This window comes from Hetaerina americana, unplaced genomic scaffold (genome assembly GCF_022747635.1).
Source record: "Hetaerina americana unplaced genomic scaffold, ioHetAmer1.1.p SCAF_15, whole genome shotgun sequence".
In the NCBI taxonomy this organism is placed as follows: Eukaryota; Metazoa; Arthropoda; class Insecta; order Odonata; family Calopterygidae; genus Hetaerina; species Hetaerina americana.
This window is the reverse complement of record NW_027286625.1, coordinates 7,803,147-7,821,692: the sequence shown is the minus strand read 5'-3', so window position 1 is coordinate 7,821,692 and position 18,546 is coordinate 7,803,147. Positions and strand designations below refer to the sequence as shown.

At 39.9% G+C, this 18,546-nt stretch overlaps 1 protein-coding gene across 1 annotated transcript in view; it reads right to left on the bottom strand.

The window, feature by feature from the left end:
• The window catches only part of LOC139686785 (sodium-dependent phosphate transport protein 2A-like), a 101,418-nt gene that overhangs the window by 7,813 nt on the left and 75,059 nt on the right, over nucleotides 1-18,546 (bottom strand). Inside the window, exons 4-6 of the mRNA XM_071583829.1 lie at nucleotides 16,556-16,687; nucleotides 7,851-8,042; nucleotides 548-669 (exon numbers count right to left, since the gene is read on the bottom strand). Coding sequence (XP_071439930.1) covers nucleotides 548-669; nucleotides 7,851-8,042; nucleotides 16,556-16,687 — 446 coding nt within the window. The remainder of the gene's footprint in view (nucleotides 1-547; nucleotides 670-7,850; nucleotides 8,043-16,555; nucleotides 16,688-18,546) is intronic.

The following is an 18,546-nucleotide window of genomic DNA, read 5'->3' as shown; positions in this document are numbered from 1 at the left end:
TTTCATACCAGATCCTTAGCCTAAACGAGTATTTTTGAACATATCCTGTTAATTACATAATATTCCCTACAGTGGAGTACCACAAATCATTTTATTTTCCATTCATCTCTAAAACCTTTTTCTCTTTAATTGAGACATTACAGAATGGTGCAATATTTTGGTCCCTGTCCCCATTTAGGTATGGATTGATACATGGACATGGACACTCCAAAGAGAATGGGAGATAAATAGAGGTACATTTGGCTGAGAATTGCTAAGGGCTGAGTTTCATTTTCTTAAAACTGAATTCAATCCATTTAAATTAAAATTTTCACTGGTAAATTATTTATGACCAAGTTAAAATATTAAGTGCAAATATACATTTCCGTGATATAATATTAATCGAACTGTGGATGAAAATGGAATATGTCAAATAAGAAGTGGTCATAATGGGAGTGACTAATATGTTTTGAATATGATGAAGCATAATCTGCTAGCAATAAAGATAGCAAGGTTCATATCCCTTTTACTTATAAAAAATAATACATCCACAAATCTCATTGCTTACCTGCACAATGCATCGTGTGAAGGGATCTGTTGCTTGTTTTAAGATGTTAACTCCAATGCCACCTGATTCTTTGCCATATGAAAGGGAGTTTACTATCGCTTCAGAGGTGTGAAACAGGTAGCCTTTCATAAAGAGAAGAGGACAATAATGAGAAAATGCATAGTGTTATTTTGTTTTTAAAATAAATTTACATTAGATACATAAGTCATAACATAACATCCTCTTCTTCAGAAGAAGTGAATGCTCTGAGTGAAATCTTTCTTCAGAATACTCTATTCCTTGTATCACTACAGCTACCTCATTGGAGCTCCTTTCCTCCATATGCACACAGTGTGCCAGGCCACATATACAGTTTGCCAATAACCCAATTTCAATACGATTTGCGTGAAAACACATTTTTGACTGTTTTAAGGGTCACAGGACATGGGTAGGAAGTTCAAATAGGGTGGATTAATATTTTTAACAGATTGTTGCACAGAAACTTTATTAGACTGAAGCATAGTTTTTAAGGTACTGGCTGCCATCCAGGACTTTGGGGAAGGCTTGGCAGTCATCAGTTAAGATGTTTCACCGCAGTGCTTAGTGACTCAATTTGAGAAGGAGAATATTAATTATAGGGAAATTTCCATCACAATCTAAAGGGTTCGAGCAGCACAACTTAAGGAGGTGATAAATTTGCTGGATTGGCTTATGTTACATTTTTGCAAAAGACATCATTATGCTGGCTGAGAACACCTGATAAGAATTATATCTACAGTCTTTCCTTAAATATAATTCTAAAGGTCCCACAGTTCTTTTTTCCCAAGAAACACGTTAGGGCTCACTTTCACGAGATGTCTTGTTTCTTAATTCACAAACATTAAAGGAATATGTAAACAGTATTATTTTTTCATATATAATAATATGTTAGTTATTTTTTTTATAATTCAATATGTCCGTTGCACATTGCAATGGACGTATCAAAATGCTTCCAATCTGGTAATGATCCTATCTGGAGCTTATGGTTATGGTAATTCTGGAAATCGTGCTAGGGCTTATTTTCGAGGAACTACAGTATTAGCCAGAGGGAAGAATTGGACGGAAAAGCACAACCTCAACATGCATGAGTATAATATCAAGTTAATGATCTGCTGTGGAAGTGGAAGAGATAACCTTGAAAAAATCACAAAGGAAACTCGGTTAAATACTGGAAAAAGTGGATGAGCTCTACTATATGGATAGCAACATAATGAATGGTAGATGAAGCTAGGGGGATATGTAGAGTAATAATGAAGAAGGCTTCCTATCATATGAAATAACTACTGGCCGCTAATAAACCATTCTTACTTTAAGGGAAGAAGCAGTAATACATACTACCTCGATCAAAAAGTTCCCGGAATAACCACCGTGTGGCGCTCCCATCGTTCCGATTTGAGTTCTGTTTTTTTTGTTAAATTGGTACATCTGTTGTTGATATTCCCATTAAATCTTAGTGTCATAACTTGACATTTGCAAAAGTTACGTAGCCAAGAGTACATCTATCTCTGTGTGTGTTGGCGATTTTTTACAATTGCAGAAATGGATTTAAATTTGCAACAACGAACTTGTATTAAATTTTGCGTAAAAACGGATTTAGTGGTGCACGGACGTTGGAAATGTTGGAAAAGTGTTTCGGCAACGATTCTCTAAAAAAACGGTCGTTTACCAGTGGCACGAGCGGTTCAGAAGTGGTCGTGAGTCAATCGAAGATGATGAACGCAGTGGCAGACCATCGACATCGAAAGTCGGTGAAAAAATTGATAAAGTAAAAGAAATGTTGGTCAATAACCGCAAATTAACCATCAGAGAAATAGCGGAGGACTTGAACATTGCCTATGGATCCGCCCAAGACATTGTGGTTAATGATTTGGGTTTCCGTCGTGTAGCATGCCAAAAGACCTCAATTTCATGCAAAAAAGAGACCGTGTTGACGTCGCAAAAGACATGATTTGCGAGGCTGAATCCGATCCCACATTCATCAAAAGGATCATTACTGGAGACGAGACGTGGGTTTATGAGTACGACACGCAATCCAGACATCAGGCAAGTGAATGGCGTTCACCAAATGAGCCGAGACCAAAAAAACCACGTCGTTTTCAGTCAAAAAAGAAGGCAATGCTGACGGTTTTCATGGATTACAACGGTGTAGTGCATCATGAATTTTTGCCAGAAGGCCAGACAGTAAACAAAGAGTATTATTTGGGCGTTATGAGACGTTTGCGTGAAGCAATTCGCCGAAAGAGACCAGAAATGTGGGCAGAAAACTCGTGGATTTTGCACCATGATAACGCACCGTCGCACAGTGCTATCATTATTCGTAATTTTTTGACGAAAAATGCAACAAATACCATCCAACAGCCACCGAATTCACCTGATTTGGCTCCCTGTGACTTCTTTCTGTTCAATCGAGTTAAAAAACCATTACGGGGAACGCGTTTTAGCAGCCGAGAGGAAGTAATGGAAAAATCGCAGGAAGCACTGATGGACATACCGAAAACCGAATATAAAAAATGTTTCGAGGATTGGATCAAGCGCTGGCATAAGTGTGTTGCAGTCGATGGGGATTACTTTGAAGGGGACAATATAGATTTAGATGAATAAACTTGTATTTTTAATTTTCTGAATAAATTCCGGGAAATTTTTGATCAAGGTAGTATAGGCATTTGGAATTTACTGATGAATCCATGCTGATTTCCGGGAATTACCGTTGCGTAGTTTAAGGATTAATTTGGAGTTTACTGTCTATGGCTGAGAGACATGGATAACAAAAGCAGGAGAGAAGAGAGATTAAGGGCAATTACAATGAGATGCTAGGGAAAAATGATGAAATTTGAATGAAATGAATAATGTATTGGGTATAAATTTGAAGAGATGTGTACTTAAAAGTGTGAGCTATGAGAGAAGCCTATGCCGGACGCCTAGAAGAAGAATGAGGAAAATATTAAGGTTCAATCTGTGCACACTAGTTTACATATTCGGGAAAATTCACTAGAAACAATGCGAACAGTTAATCTGCGATCCCTGTCCAAAAAATCCTCTTGCAAAATGTTTGTCCCTTTTTGACGTCCAAGGGTGCCCTGAACGTACGGCGTCTACAACATCTTCTCTACCCTCCCGAAACAACTAGTGCCACAGAAAAACACCCATGGTGTTATCACCATAAGCTGCCTTGAGTATGCCATGAGTCTCTTTCTCGGTTTTGCCCAGTTTCTCGCAAAATTTGATGGCGTAGCGTTGTTCCAGATCATGACGGAGCGTCACGAGGTCGCGTTACGCTCCGAGGTTTCGCAAACGAACGTTCCTCACTCCGCCAAGTCCTGGAATCCAACTTCCTTTCCTTAGACTTCCATCCATCGAACCCATCTAGAGAAACCATCGCCTGTCCGTCTGTCTATCCGGGAAAAAATAAGCCATACTACATTTGGGACAGACCTTTTACCTCTCGAGTTTTTCGAGACGGTTCGGAACTGTTTCCTTCGACAATTCCTAGACCGTCCCTGGATGGAGGTGAAGGAGGAAATAAAACTTACACTCAAGACACAAAAGCATCACGTCCCTGACTGATCGACATTTAGTTCTGAATTGGATACTTGAATTTCTTTTCATGGATCGTTCAGCCTCTGGGGCCATTTTGATAAACCCTGGCTGAGGGATTCACTCTAATCTCGTAAGATTTTTAGAGCGGAGAAGGATTTTTTGCGTCCTGTTGCTGTGAAGGAGAATTTGGGATCAGAAAAGAGCCTGCTTCCAAGATGCATCCTCGCCAACTTTTAGAATTAATTGTTTATATTTTCAATCTAACTGAGGGGCCTAATACTAATGTACTTCCGTACCCATGTTTAATATGACTAGTGAGCTAGCAGGGGGCTGTCTGCTCTAAAGAAGAACACACGTATCGTTTCGGCGATTAATGCGACCACGTAGGTCGTCTAAGAGCAGAGTCTATTCTTAGCATTTATCGCTAAGGGTGTGTAGTGGGGCCGATGACACATTGGCCCCAAAAGGGCGCCAAAGTGCTTAGCTCCGATCCGAAACTTACTTCTCTGCTCGTGTGTTTGTTTTAGAATAAACGTTCCCGCAGAGATTAAGGCTATCCTTGTTCTGTGGTTCCGGTTTGGCATGCAGGGAGAGGCAAAATTAGCGTTAAAAGGAGAGAAACGGGATCTATATGGAATAACTTTTAAGGCGGAGGACTAAAAAAATCTTTATTAAGTTAAGGCTTGAACTTTATCAAATAAAACCCATAAGTTGAGTGCCCCCGTTCTCCAGTCGATAAATTATCAATGCATTCAATCCTCGCACTAACCAAGTGACTGACTTCATGTAATGCCTTATAATTCGATAAGAATGTATAATATCCAGGAATTACGGTATTTGTGACCATTACTTCGTCTTTGGATTTAAGAGATATCGCGAACGAATTAATGCCAGCCCAGCGGCGGAGGGGTAACGTCCTCATCTGCCAACATAAGGGTCGCGGGTTCGATTCCCACCTGGGTGGATTTTCCTCCCCTTAGGGCTTGAGTGTTTGTAATTATTAATAGTCCGATGTTAACGCCAAAAAGGATTGTATTCAGACTAATGCCAAATAATAAATAAAAGACATGAATACATTTAAAATACAAACAGTGGAACGTAAACACACATATTTTTCACAAGAGCTCGAACCAATTTTCAGCCTGCTATGCCTCATTTAATGGCGTAAGATAAATTATTTCGAACTTAGGGCACTTGGCTGATAATTAATTGGAGCTGTTTAAATCCCCGAATAACACCAAACTTAACACTTCAAAAGCTTTTACCGCAAAATATTTAACGGCGTTAAGCAAACTCCCGAGTATAAGTCGGCTTTTCCGGTCATTTTGTTTCTTGATGCAATTGCATATCGTTCCTTTCCCCCTCGAAGGTAATGGCACCGTCGCCCGCGGCTCTGCGTGTCGTGGGAGTCAGATGTGCGAATCCAGTCGGAGTGGAAAGAGGAGAGACGGAAACAGCAGAGGCGGAAGAGTGGTCCAACAATGACGCCTTCCGGTTTTATCCGTCAGTCATTGGACCTTTTATTCCGTGCTTTTAATGTAAGCTTCTTCCTCATTGGTGGGTGCAAACGTTCCGCTCCGCCATCGCGTGAGGAACCTTCATCGGAATGGACAAAACAGCCCTCATTTCAAACCAAGGAACAATACTAATGACTAAGAAATAAAATAATGGTGCTCCAACGCGGATGTGGTTTTTTTTGCTGAAAACTGAATGCAAAGAGAATATTCATGCTTTAATGAATTCAATTTGCACGCCAAGAACTTGTGAAATTTACCGCCAAGCCGCAGGAAGGAAATATTATAATTTTAAATTGGAGAATGTCACAAATACGAGGGCTCTTTTCAAAATGTTAGACCCGTTTGTTCACAAAAGATTTTCGTTTGAAAAAAAACTTATTGACAGTTTTAGTTTCCTACAAACCTACTTCACTTTTCTACATAATGGCCGTTCACTTCTAAGCACTTTTTGTAACGCTGCAGGATCTTCTGTCATAGCTCAGCATAGAAGTTCGCCGTCTAGGAATTGAACCAGGTGTCACCGTCGGTCTTGAGTTCCTCATCGTTTCAAACCGTTGTCCACCAAACCACTGTTCCAAATGCCCAGAAGAGGAAATATTTGTTGGGTGCAAGGTCGGAGCTGTAGAGTGGGCGACCAATATTGTCGATAGCGTTCCAAAAAGGCTCGTTCCCTCAACATTACTTGCTCTTTATGTGAGTCGATAGGCATTTTCGGTACCCACCTTGCACACAATTTGCGATATCTGAGCTTTTCCTTATCAAACGTGTAAATAGCTGTGCGTCCAACAAGAGTGAGTTTATCGACCGGAGCAAATTTAATCTTCAATTGTCGATGAGATCACAGTTCTTGGTCCACTCGTTGAAGAATTTCATCAGTCTTTACACTGGGCCTGTCACTCCACTCTTCATCATGGACATTTGGGCAGCAATTTTTGAAGTTTCGGCACCATTCTCTAACATTTCCTACACTCATTATTTTAGGTCAATAAAAAAGGCACCATTCTCGATGAATTTGGGTAGCTGATGATCCTTTTGTACACGTAAATTGAATCACAGCACACACTTCGCAACGATTTTCACGGACAATGTTGTCCGCATTGACCGACAGGCAAACGACGACCGAATCAAAACAATAACCTGAGTGGCTTCGGAAACAATCGATCAATGGCACTGCATGCGTTCAACTTTATTCTCACTTACCAATATTCAAATGCGTGTAAGAAAACGGCTCTTGCTTTTCGAATATGATTCGTAGTAGAAGAGAGAAGAGGTAGAAGGTCAGAACGTTATGACAAGTTCCTCCCTCTCCATAGAAAATTTGGCGTAGCTTACATTTTTTGCGTTGGATATTGGAGCGTTGTTATTTTGTTTTACATTACATTCTAGGGTAAAATACGTAGACAGGAACACGCTGTCGTAACTCTCGTGTTAAAGCCTGATTTAGGTCCTCCATTTTGTTAGAAGAACGCCCAGTCTCTTAAGTTTTCACAAAACTTAAGGCGAATTATTACAATTTTTAATTGCTTCATTAGTCTTTCCTGCCTGCGTTCGTGAAGGAAGGCATGAAAATTGGATGGGAGGCAAATTGAGTGGAAATGAAAGGATAGAGGGGGGAAATCATATATAAAGTATAAACTAAATAGTTAATGAAGCATTATTATCACGTGTCCTCGAATGTAAAATTCTCATCAGCAACAAGTATCACAGTCACCAATTTGCTACATTCAAACAAATTTCTATAATTAAACGTTAGGACAATAATAAAAGAGAGGGGAAGAATCGCAGAGGAAGGCTTAGGGATGAACTACGAGAGGAAGGCAATGGAAGATGTTGGCGAAAGAACTAAGAGGGAGTAGTAGGGGGGGGAGGTTGGCAGAAAATAGTATAGTTTGGGCAACTGCTAAAGATAAAATTCTTGGTTGGAGAAAATTGAACAAGTGTTTAGGCATTTCGATTCAGTGACATGGACATTTTCTTTACATTATATTATAAAAATTTAACATTTATTTGTTTTACTATACCATTTTTGTGTTTTAGAAAACTCAAGTCAGCGTTGCGCTGAATTAAAAATTGTGAGTTCAGCGGTCCCTGACGTCTGCATGGTCGGAGGTAGATACTATAGATTACGTGAAAGACTACCTTCGGAAGGCATGCAAATCGACGGGAATCTTTGAGATACATGTCGGCGAAATCGGGGGACTCCCCCCACTTCCTCCCGATCGCCCACTCACCTGTGGTGATCTCCAGCGGGAGGAGCACGAGGACAGTGAGCCAGTTGAAACAGTCGTGGACGGTGGCGCCGGAGAAAGCCCGGCCGAAGTCCTCCCTCTGGCCTGCGTGGCTGAAGGACACGATGGTGCTGGTGACTGAGGTGCCCACGTTGGCGCCCATCACCACGGGGATCCCCGCTCTCACGTCCAGCACTAGAGGGTGGGAGAAAGAGAGGAGGAGGGGTTAAGACTCTCGGAGGCGATTCAAGGGGCAAATCCTCGCGGTTTATGGCTCGTTAGATGATCGCCGCTTGTTACGACGTGACGGGAAGGGCGAGTCCTGCGTGTGCAGAAAGCATTCTGGCGTGCCCGGAGACGAGAGGAGAGGACACTTCCGAATGGAAATGAAAGGAAATTAAACTCGGGAAGCGAGCGGAAAATTTGCGGAGCAACGGTCCACCGCGTTGGTGAAAAGCCATTCATTCTTGCTGTCTCAGCACTGGTTACCGTGGGTAGCGCGCGACCGCTGAGGTGTGTGGGTAGGGCGGGCAATCACGACTGCATTCGAATAACATATATGCGTTCATTTCATTCAGGCCGTTCCCTTTCGAGGTGTGCTAAGTGGAAAAACTGATTTTAATATTAGTCCGTGAAGACAAATACGAAGAAAATACTTTTGAAAAAATAATGTTATTTTACAATTAATGCATTATTAGTATACATTTAATTATTAATTAATTTTAATTAACCATTAATTATGAATAATATATTTATTGATATTCATAATCATAAAATTTTGAACAAAAATAAATGCAACAATTTTGACTCCTTTTCAAAATGAGGTTTTGGGTATGACGGAGATAGAGAAGTTTGTTGGGATAAATTATAAGAAGGCAGGACAAGTGGATGCAGGATATACTGAGAGTCAATGGGATGCTGAAGACAGTGATTGAGAGGAGAATGCTGGGAAATCGATGTACACGTAGGAGGAGGAAAATAACAAGAGTTTTGCGTGACATTATGGGAGTTAGAAAGTACAAAGAGCTAAAAAAAAACATGTTACTATAATACAAGTATGTAGGATGGGGCTCAATTATATTGTGTATCATGCCGCACGTGGTTAGGGCCTAAGATTACAGTAATATATAGTGCCAGGGTCCACGGAAAACTTACACTAAGCCCTGAGACTGCAGCTTAAAAACTCCCTTTTATTAATTTCTTTCATACTGCCCTGTCCTTACGTACATATTCCGCCTCTGCCGCATTCATTCGTTGTATATTATATATACTCTTCTCCTGTTCTCGTGGCATCGTATATTTCTCGTACTCGTAGTCTCGTGACTTTTTAAGTATATTACTCCATCTCAAACCATTTACTCGTCTCTCATACATATACCATCATCCATTCTCTTAGAATGTCCAACGCAGCGGAACACTCTCTGCACGAGTCGATTTCATATTGAGGTCTATCGTCGCCTATCAAAGAAACCTTCGAGCTTGCAGCTCTTCTTTATAGATATTCAGATAACTCAAATGGCCTCGTTCGAACGAGGGTGTGAAAGACTCTCAGAGTATATCTCTGGGAGTGAAAACTCTGCCTTCATTTTGAGGAATGAGTTTATTCATCACAGTATACTAATCCCTATCACCCAAGCATCACTTCCGTATCGAATAGTTTCGTCGAAAACGGCAACTCAACATCCTTCCATCCCCCGAAAATTTACACTCGACTCCCGTGCATAGTAAAATAGACACATAGAATGAATAAAAATGGAGAAAATAATCAAAGAATAAATTACCGGCGACATCCTTCCCAATTGAATTTGTATCCACACCTTTATTCATTGAGCGTCAAAAATGTTTGCAAGATATAATAAATCTGATTTTCCTGTCAGACCACCGCCCTAATATAAATGTATCACTTTCTTGGGAATTACTCGGAAAACTGGAGCGATTACCAATGATTTTCATGAGAACTGTGGATTTTTTTCCATGCACAAGACTTCAGAAGATTTCATGTAAAATTTATTCTTATTACGATAGCTCACAGTCGCCATCACATACTTATTTTGTGGAAAAGGGACAAAGGTTGAACAGAGAAAAGAAATAAAAAAAAGGCGGATGAAGAGTGTAAATAATGATATGCATTAGTTCCGTCACTCTGCGGGGAGTATCAGCAAAGGGGAAAACAAATAACGGGGATGAAAGGGAATTGGGGACCAATGGGAAGAGACAAAAACAGACGTCAATAGCAAATGATGCACTGTGAGACAGAACACGGACCGAACAAAGGACTTCCACTCCCATAAGCATGGACAACACGAGATCAAAATTATTTAGACAGTTACAGATTTCACTGTAATGCTGTATGCTGATCATGAATGAAAATATACGAGGTCTATTCAATAAATAAGGTGACTTTTCAAATTTCGCGGGCAACATACATTCGATTTTAGATTTTTTTATTTTATTATGTTGGTACATATGTCCAAACTTTTGTTTACAGTATCAAAAATATTGCATAGTTAGTTTGTAATTGACAGATATGAATGGTAGACGTGCTCGGCGATTTTCTGCTATAAAAAATGGACCAAAGAATTTTGATCAACATTTGTGGAAAAATAGAATGAAGTTCTCCAAAATATTTGATATTGAATGTTGAACGTGGCATACGCATGTCTGCTATGAGTAAATAATGTTTATGAGTGATAAAAGCTCTTCCAAGATGGCCGAGAAGATGCCAATGGCGAACCTCGCTCTGGACGCCCCAGTACGTCAACAACAGATGAAAATATTGAAGCAGTGAAGAAAATTGTTTTTAAAAATCTTTGAATCACCACTAGAGAAGTTGCTGAGGATGTTAGCATATCGGTTGGCTCGTGCCATGCTATTTTGCCGGATGTTTTGGGCATGAGACATGTGTCAACGAAGTTTGTTCCGAACTGCTTAATTTTGACCGGAAGAACCGTCGAATGAGCATGACTTTTTGCCCAAAACAACATCAAAATTATGCCTCAGCCACCATATTCACCGGATTTTCCCCCTTGCGACTTTTTCATGAACTCAAAACTGAAGATACTATGAAAGGATGGAGATTTGCAACGATTGAGGAGATGAAGGCTGCAACGCTTGAAGAGCTCAAGGTTATGCCAAAAAGTGCAAATCAGAATTACTTCGAGGATTGGAAAAAGCGTTGGCACAAGTGTATCATATCTGTGGGGGATTACTTTGAAGGGGAATACTTGAATATTTAAGAAAAAATTAATATTTTTTCATGAAAATATAAAGTCACCTTACTTTTTTAACACACCTCGTTTATAACAATAACAATAAGTAAAAGATATGCATAATTATATAATATAAGTAAAAATAAGCATAATCCATTGTAAATAACAGACTATAATGACAGCATTAATGAAAAAGAGGGGGAAATAAATATTTAAAAAATAATAAAACCCCATTTATTTTTACATCTTCTGATAATTATAAATAAATGCATGTATAGATAGATATCTTACTAAATATAAAAAAATGCTTCGATCATTTTTAAAGTTCTTGTGCGTCATTGGATGGAATTCTGCTGGCAGAGTTCTCCAATTGTAATTCCCTTTATTTAATTGTTTTTGATATTTAAAGTTTTTAAAATTTATTTTTCTCTCCTTTCTTCCCTTTGAACTACAAACTTCACTCGAAGAAAGAGCTTGCTCGATCCGATGACCCCAGAGCTGTGCTGCCGGGTGCAATGATATTTGCTTCTGATAGGGTCACCCATGCCAGAAGGAGGTAGTCCACGCAGCGTCTTTTCCTCAGTGCGGCGGCTGCCAAGGCATCTGGCCTCATTGTGACGGCCATTTGAGCGATGGTATCGCATTAAAAACACTATTGAGGAAGGCAACGGGAAACCACCTCAAATGTTATTCCCAAGAAAATTCACTCTAGCCAAATAAGAAAATGAGTCCTACCACTTACTCGGTTCTCGGCCCTCTGTTCTAGTTTATCTTACCCTTCATACGTATTCCTTCAAAATCTCATTATCTTTGTTTTCTCATGATTAATTCTCATCCCATACCCATCACACTGATTCTGCAATGCACTAAGTAATGATTGTAACCCTTTGTCCGACTGGCTAACTAACGTTTGATCATCCACATATCTCGTAACTGATTTCGTAACTGATCTCGTAGCTGATCTCGCAAATAGCTCTAATATGGACGAAATACTACATAAAGATCAAACGGCTTCTTTATTGTCAGTGTAAACATTTCAGAAGGACGAAGGTAGTCAGTATCACTATCATCGTTCGAATCGGAAGTAAAAAAGCGGAGGAAAAAATAGCAGGGGTTTAAGAATTGTTCTTTCGGCTTTCCCGTTCATATCTTCCCATCCGCCTCCGGTTATCGCCTCCGCCACCGGAATGTAATGTTATGCCTTCCCCCCTCTCACAATGCCAAGCACCCTCACACATAGGAATGCATGTTGCGCAACGTTTAAAAATCCAATTCGCACGAGTCGCCATCCGCTTCAATCGCCTTCGCCTTTAGCACCGCAAGAGCCCGGGATGGACGGAGCCCTTGGCCACGCACGGCGCTTAAATCGCAGGTGGGCCCTGAAGCGAGCGTCCGGCAGGGTGCATACAAATCCAGCGCCGTACAACCTGAAAGGAAGCGAAGGGTTGGAAAGGAGGGGCGGAAAGGTTCGAGGGGGAGGAGGGGCGCGGGAGCAATCGGTGGAAAGGTACGCGATCGGAATGGTTAGGGATCAGCTAGCGGGTAGTCAAGGGAGAGCGGTGGCGAATCGTCTCTAGAGTGTGTTTCTGGGTTTTTGTAATAGTACATGGGTAGCTTGAAACCACCAAGCATGCACCACTGGTACGTTGTGAATTGATTTTCAGTTAATAGCTTCTCTTGAAGCAGAGCCAAGGTTCAATTGGATTCATTTATTATTATTACCATGTTTGACGTTCGATTGAATCGAGTAAGTCGAGAGATTTCCATCCCTTTGTGGTGGTAATTAGAGAAGCGACCGATGGCTGAGGTCATTCGGGTAATTAGAGAAAGGTGGTGAATTTGTGAGAGGTAGGATTTTCAGTGAACGGGGGAAGAATTGTTGGTGATAAATCCGGCGCCCACCGCAGCCTACTACATGTAAACGAAAGACGACACGAGGTCGCACAATTTGACGTCTTATCCGACTGACGGCGTGCTTCACTTGAAGTGACCCTCACGTTACACCAAAGTAGACGTGAAACCTCTGAAAGTTATTACCACCTCCTGGATTCGAACGCGGGGACTTAGGGTGGGAAGCCAATAGATTAAGCACAGCACTAACTCGATTCTCTTCAATGCTGGAGTCAGTTTCAACTCCAAACTTTGTGCGTTCGCCCCATACGCAAGTAATTGGAATATTTTCTGGGACGATTATAAAAATGTGGCCTTCTACAACTCATCACCGATATGCTAAAGTAAAATGGTAACCTATGTAAGCTTTCACCCTTAATCCTGACCTTGTATTGTATCGAATTGACCATGATTTCAACACAATGTGCCATTATCGGAAACAAGACGAAGACTAAAATCCTAGTATGTGGAAGAGAGAACCGGAATATCGTAGTCACACCGAAAGGACAAAAATTAGAGAAATTGGATTCCTTCACCTATCTCGGAAGTATCATCACATGGGACGGAGGAAGTACTACAGACATCAAGCGAAGAATAGCCCAAGCTAAGAGAGCATTCGCAATGAAAAGACAACTGCTGTGTTCCAAGTAGATAGAACTACCGACGAGGAAACAATTCGTGAAAACATTCGTGTGGAGCGTGGCACTCTATGGATCAGAAGCATGGACCATCGGAAAAGTAGACCGGAAAAGACTAGAAGCCCTCGAAACCTGGTGCTGGAGGAGGATGCGTATGATCACATGGACGGATAAAATAAGAAATGAAGAAGTATACAGAAGAATAGACGAAGAACGGACCTTATGGGATACCATAGAGAATTGAAGAACCAGATGGATTGGCCACACCCTGAGGCACAATGGATTCGTGAAGATTATAATAAAAGGAAAAATGGAGGGAAACGTCCCAAGAGGAAGACCAATGGATAAATGCATGGGATAAGTAAAGAAGAAAGTAAATTGCCAAAAATACCAGGTAGTAAGTAAATTAGCATCAAATAGCAGTTAACCAATCTTAGGATTGAACGACCAATGATGATGATGAAATGCCATTATCGAGGACTTGTTACATACTTGTAAGTTAATTACTCAACTACACTGCAAATGTAGCCAGATGTACTTTTTTTAATGGATTACCTAAACTTTAAAATAAATTTTTTAAATTACGTAAAACAGAAGACGCATCTTCAACTATTGTTCAATCTTAAATTAAGTCATTAGAAGCTACTCATACACCAATGAATAGCACCCAAGTTGTCTGTTATTCAATTTTTACAAAAGATTTTAAGAAATGTCACACCATTTCAACAATGTCATTGAGGGACTCTAGAAACAAATTATAACCTACAAATCATTCTTTTGAGATCGAGGACAATGCGAGGGAGTGCATGTGTGATCTTACACGCATCAATGATCCGTAGCAAACCATTCCCGCAAATTCTCTTTTGCGATGGCTAGCGTGTTTGCCCACGCCCGCAGCGTTCCGGATGATGGTATACGATGCACGAAACACCACTCTTGCCATGACGTCTCTCAATTATTTTTTTTCTCATTTTTCGCTTCGTAATGGCCAAAAGGTTGCTTTCATCTCCGAACAGAAAAAAAACTCGACAAAAATTCAACGAGTAATTTATCATCTCGAGCATCCTATGACATATGAGGAAGAGGTATGGGAAAGAAGAGAGAGGAATGCAGCATAGTAGGAAGAAGTTCCAAGCAGATAGGCAAGAAAAATGGATGCTGGTTATATCGAAAGGTAATGATACGTTGATAACTTTGATAGAGGGGAGGATGTTGAGCAAATTGAGGGGAATAATAGAGTGCTGGACGCCATGAAGAGAGGTGGAGAATACGTGGATCTGTGGATCATGGACGTAGTATGGGGATCTTCTTGTCTTCATACTGTTTAAAATACCTACTCTCTTCCTTCCACAACTCCGCTTCCCTTACATCATGAACTTTAACGCCCCCGTATTCCTCAATATTTTCTACATCCACTTTCTCTGCCTTTTTCGGATTTCCTCCGGTAACTTCCTCTCTTCGCCTACTCCATTTGAAATCTCGGCGTTTATTATCACTCAGTCCAACTTACTTTCTCCATTGTCCCCCACACCCACATGTCAAAAGACTCAAATCTACGCACTTCCTCTAGCCACAAAGGCCAGGTGTCATTCACAAAACCCATTCGTTCAATATTTTAATTCTTTACTAATCTTTTTCTCGCACCTTTACTCAGGGGACCCGCCATCAATTCTCTTCTTTGCAAATGCCTCTTTTGCTGACGCAATGCCGCCCCTATTGTCGATACTATGATCCCTTTTCGTCTAAAATACTGCTCATATATATGAAATACTTCACCTGTTATAGTTTTTTAGCCTTTTTTATTTTAAATCAATTAAACAACTTCTGCGTGAAATATGGCATAATTTTCAGCTGATGGCGAAATATTTCCAAAGTTCAGTTCTTCAAAATTCCAGTAAAAAATACTCTGTTTGATGTATATTTTATTGCAATGATATGCCTGGGAGATATCAAGTCATTTCCTAATATATTTTCTTATACTTGGAAGGTATTTATTTATTCAATTGATCGCTTTTAGGATGTCAATTAAGTATTCATTTTAAAAGTACAAACTCTAGGGAATAAATATGTGAAACACAAATTGGCAACGGGAAAAAAGTTACGTAATTTAAAACATCTCAGTCGGTCAACATTACTTCAAAGATGCTCCAGTGACATTTTCAGGATAGCTGAAATAAATCACCCCGAGGCAAGAGCCACCTTAATGAGCTAAAGAAGGAAGGAGACCTCAGCATGTATGAGGTATACATATACAATTACTTGTACATCGTTACATGCATGCATTCAATTTATAATACATTTGTATGGAAATGAATTGGGTAATTTCACACAGATCCTCCTAGGTCTCTTCATTACTTATCATTACTTAAAAAAAAAATAAACACAGTAATCAGTCCGAAGGTCGGTTTGGTAGGCGACGGTAGAGTTCACCCAGTACTAAGCCCGACGGCGCGTGAAATTCACACATCAGGGTAGGGGGGCCAGGTCCTTTCCCTGTGCCAGCTATGGTTTCCCATAAAGATCAGGTACCCGAAAGATCACATAGCTTGGGTGGAGCTGAAGGTGCATTTCCCGGGAATCGAACCCGGACCCTCCGGTCAGTGGTCCAATGCTCTACCCCCTGGACTACCGTGACCCTTTTATCGTCTCTTTATCATTTTTACCAACTCTTACTCTAAGTTTTCGATTTAAGCTCCCTCTGCTACATAGTAATTGGGGTTTGCATTTGTTTCACGCAATCCTTCGGCTTTGATTCGTTTATTTCGTGACTTGGTTCTTCCAATAATACATTAATGCTCTCATTTGGAGGCTAAGACTCGTTACGTATACCCATAGTGATGGTGGTCGACCGGTTAAGGCTGGGCTTTGAAGGACCCTGGCGCTACACACTACAGTATTCTTTTTCACTTGTTAACACGACACAACATTTATTTCAATCCTATCCTATACTTGATGTGTGTGTGGAACTTACATCCAGCAGCAGTCATGGAGACAATGATTGAGGTGGACGTGGATGAACTCTGCACGAGGACTGTGATCAGGATGCCCACCATCAGGCCGGCCACCGGACTACTCAGCCCGATGCTCTCTTGCAAGACGGTACCTCGAAGAGGAAGAAAACATTATGAGAGTACATGTAAAAATGGTCGAGCCGAATGATTTACTTGAATAAGAAGGTTACGAATAAGATGATAGCTTTATTTCATTAATAAGCTGATAGACAGCTGATAGCGATATGTTGATTCAGGAATATTATATTACGTTAACACGACAATAATAGGAAAACACGACTGTGAGATGCTTGGGGCGACGCTTTCATAAGTATTGATTCCGCTAATATCTAAAAGAAGAATGTCCCCGAAAGTATTTTCTTTTAAATTTTGAATTGAAGTGTTTTGGTCAAAATTAATATATTAGCTCTAAGTTTTTCGAGACAATCAAGGTTTTTCAAAGGGGAAGCAACGTACTCTTGTTAAGAGTTCTTAATTGAGGCTTTGAGTTTGTTTCATTTACGTCTACAACTCGAGATAATTTTAAAAAATTAAAAAAAATATTGATCGTATTTTGGTTTAAATTTACGTCAATCAATGATATTGATTTTCGCAAAATATATTCGGAAGGATTATCTATTTTATCGTCAAATATTGCCGGGATTTACCGGAATAAGAAAAACTTTTGATAAAAGAAGTTTTAACGTATTGTCGATGCGATTTAGTACATATTAATGGGGATTAATTTATTTACTTTTGTTTATTTAAAATACTTTAAATATTAATAGGTTCTCACCTATTTCTCTGATAAATGAAATGTCAATGTAGAAAAACAACACGCAAATGGGCAAATAAATAAGAACAATAAATAACCAAGTTAAAACTTAAAAGAGTAGTGTTACAAGGCTCACAATAATAAGATAAACACATTTATAAGGGGTTCACACATAACATAATTTTATATCTTAGTTTGTATTCGATAAGTTTAAGATTATCGCGTACCTTAACTCGAGAGGAAAATGCTTTTCATTAAATTTATTAACATTGAATTTTTGGCATAAGTTAGCTAAATTTTATTTCTACCTTCGGTAAATAACCCATTTTCAATTTTATTATAAGAGTTAGCATTTGAATAAGTAATAATAAATTATTTTCTTGACAAAAATGAGCTGCTGTAAAATAATTTACGCTTGTCTTGCTGTGAAGAATACTGGTTGAAGACTTCTGGTCTAGAGTGGACCGTTGTATGATACGGAAACCTCGAGCTACTTTACGATAGGTACAGAGTAAAATGTCGTCCATTGCTGCTGAATTTCTGCCGTAAGTATTGTCCCGCTCGTCAAACAATAGACCATGCCATGCAAAGTTCCAACCAAAGAAATCAAGTAAGACAAACGATGGAGTTTTAGATCTTGTGCGTGAGAGAGGGTGTTGAAGAAATTCAGCTGTCTACAGAAAAAAAAACTTCCGGAATTGTTGACGGAGAATGGGATCCCAAAGGATATCATAGTGAATGATTGGTAATACGGGGAAGAAATTGGATTTTGATAGCATAGGTGTCAAATTTATAAAGAGCCGATGAACTTAGAAAAATACGGGCTTGATGACTGATATGAAGCGCAGCGTTCGCCATATGAGCTAGAAAGTGTTTAATTGACAGCAAATCCAAAACTGGCTATTTGGGCCACAAGATTGGGTTTTTATAAAAATAAACAGCTACAAGGAAAATCCACCTATTGGGTGGAATGAAGCACAAGTTATTTAACGAAAGACACTGGTATTGAGGTTGGATGAAACAGGTTATGCAGCTAGGGTTATAATTGACAGAGAGAAGTCCACCTATTGGGTGGGAATCGAACCCAAGACCTCTGCATTATAAGGCGAGTTTGTTACCCTGGCGACACCGAGGATGTCCAGACATCGGACTTTGAAGAGAAAGAACCTAGAATCGGAGATTTTTCACATGTGGGCA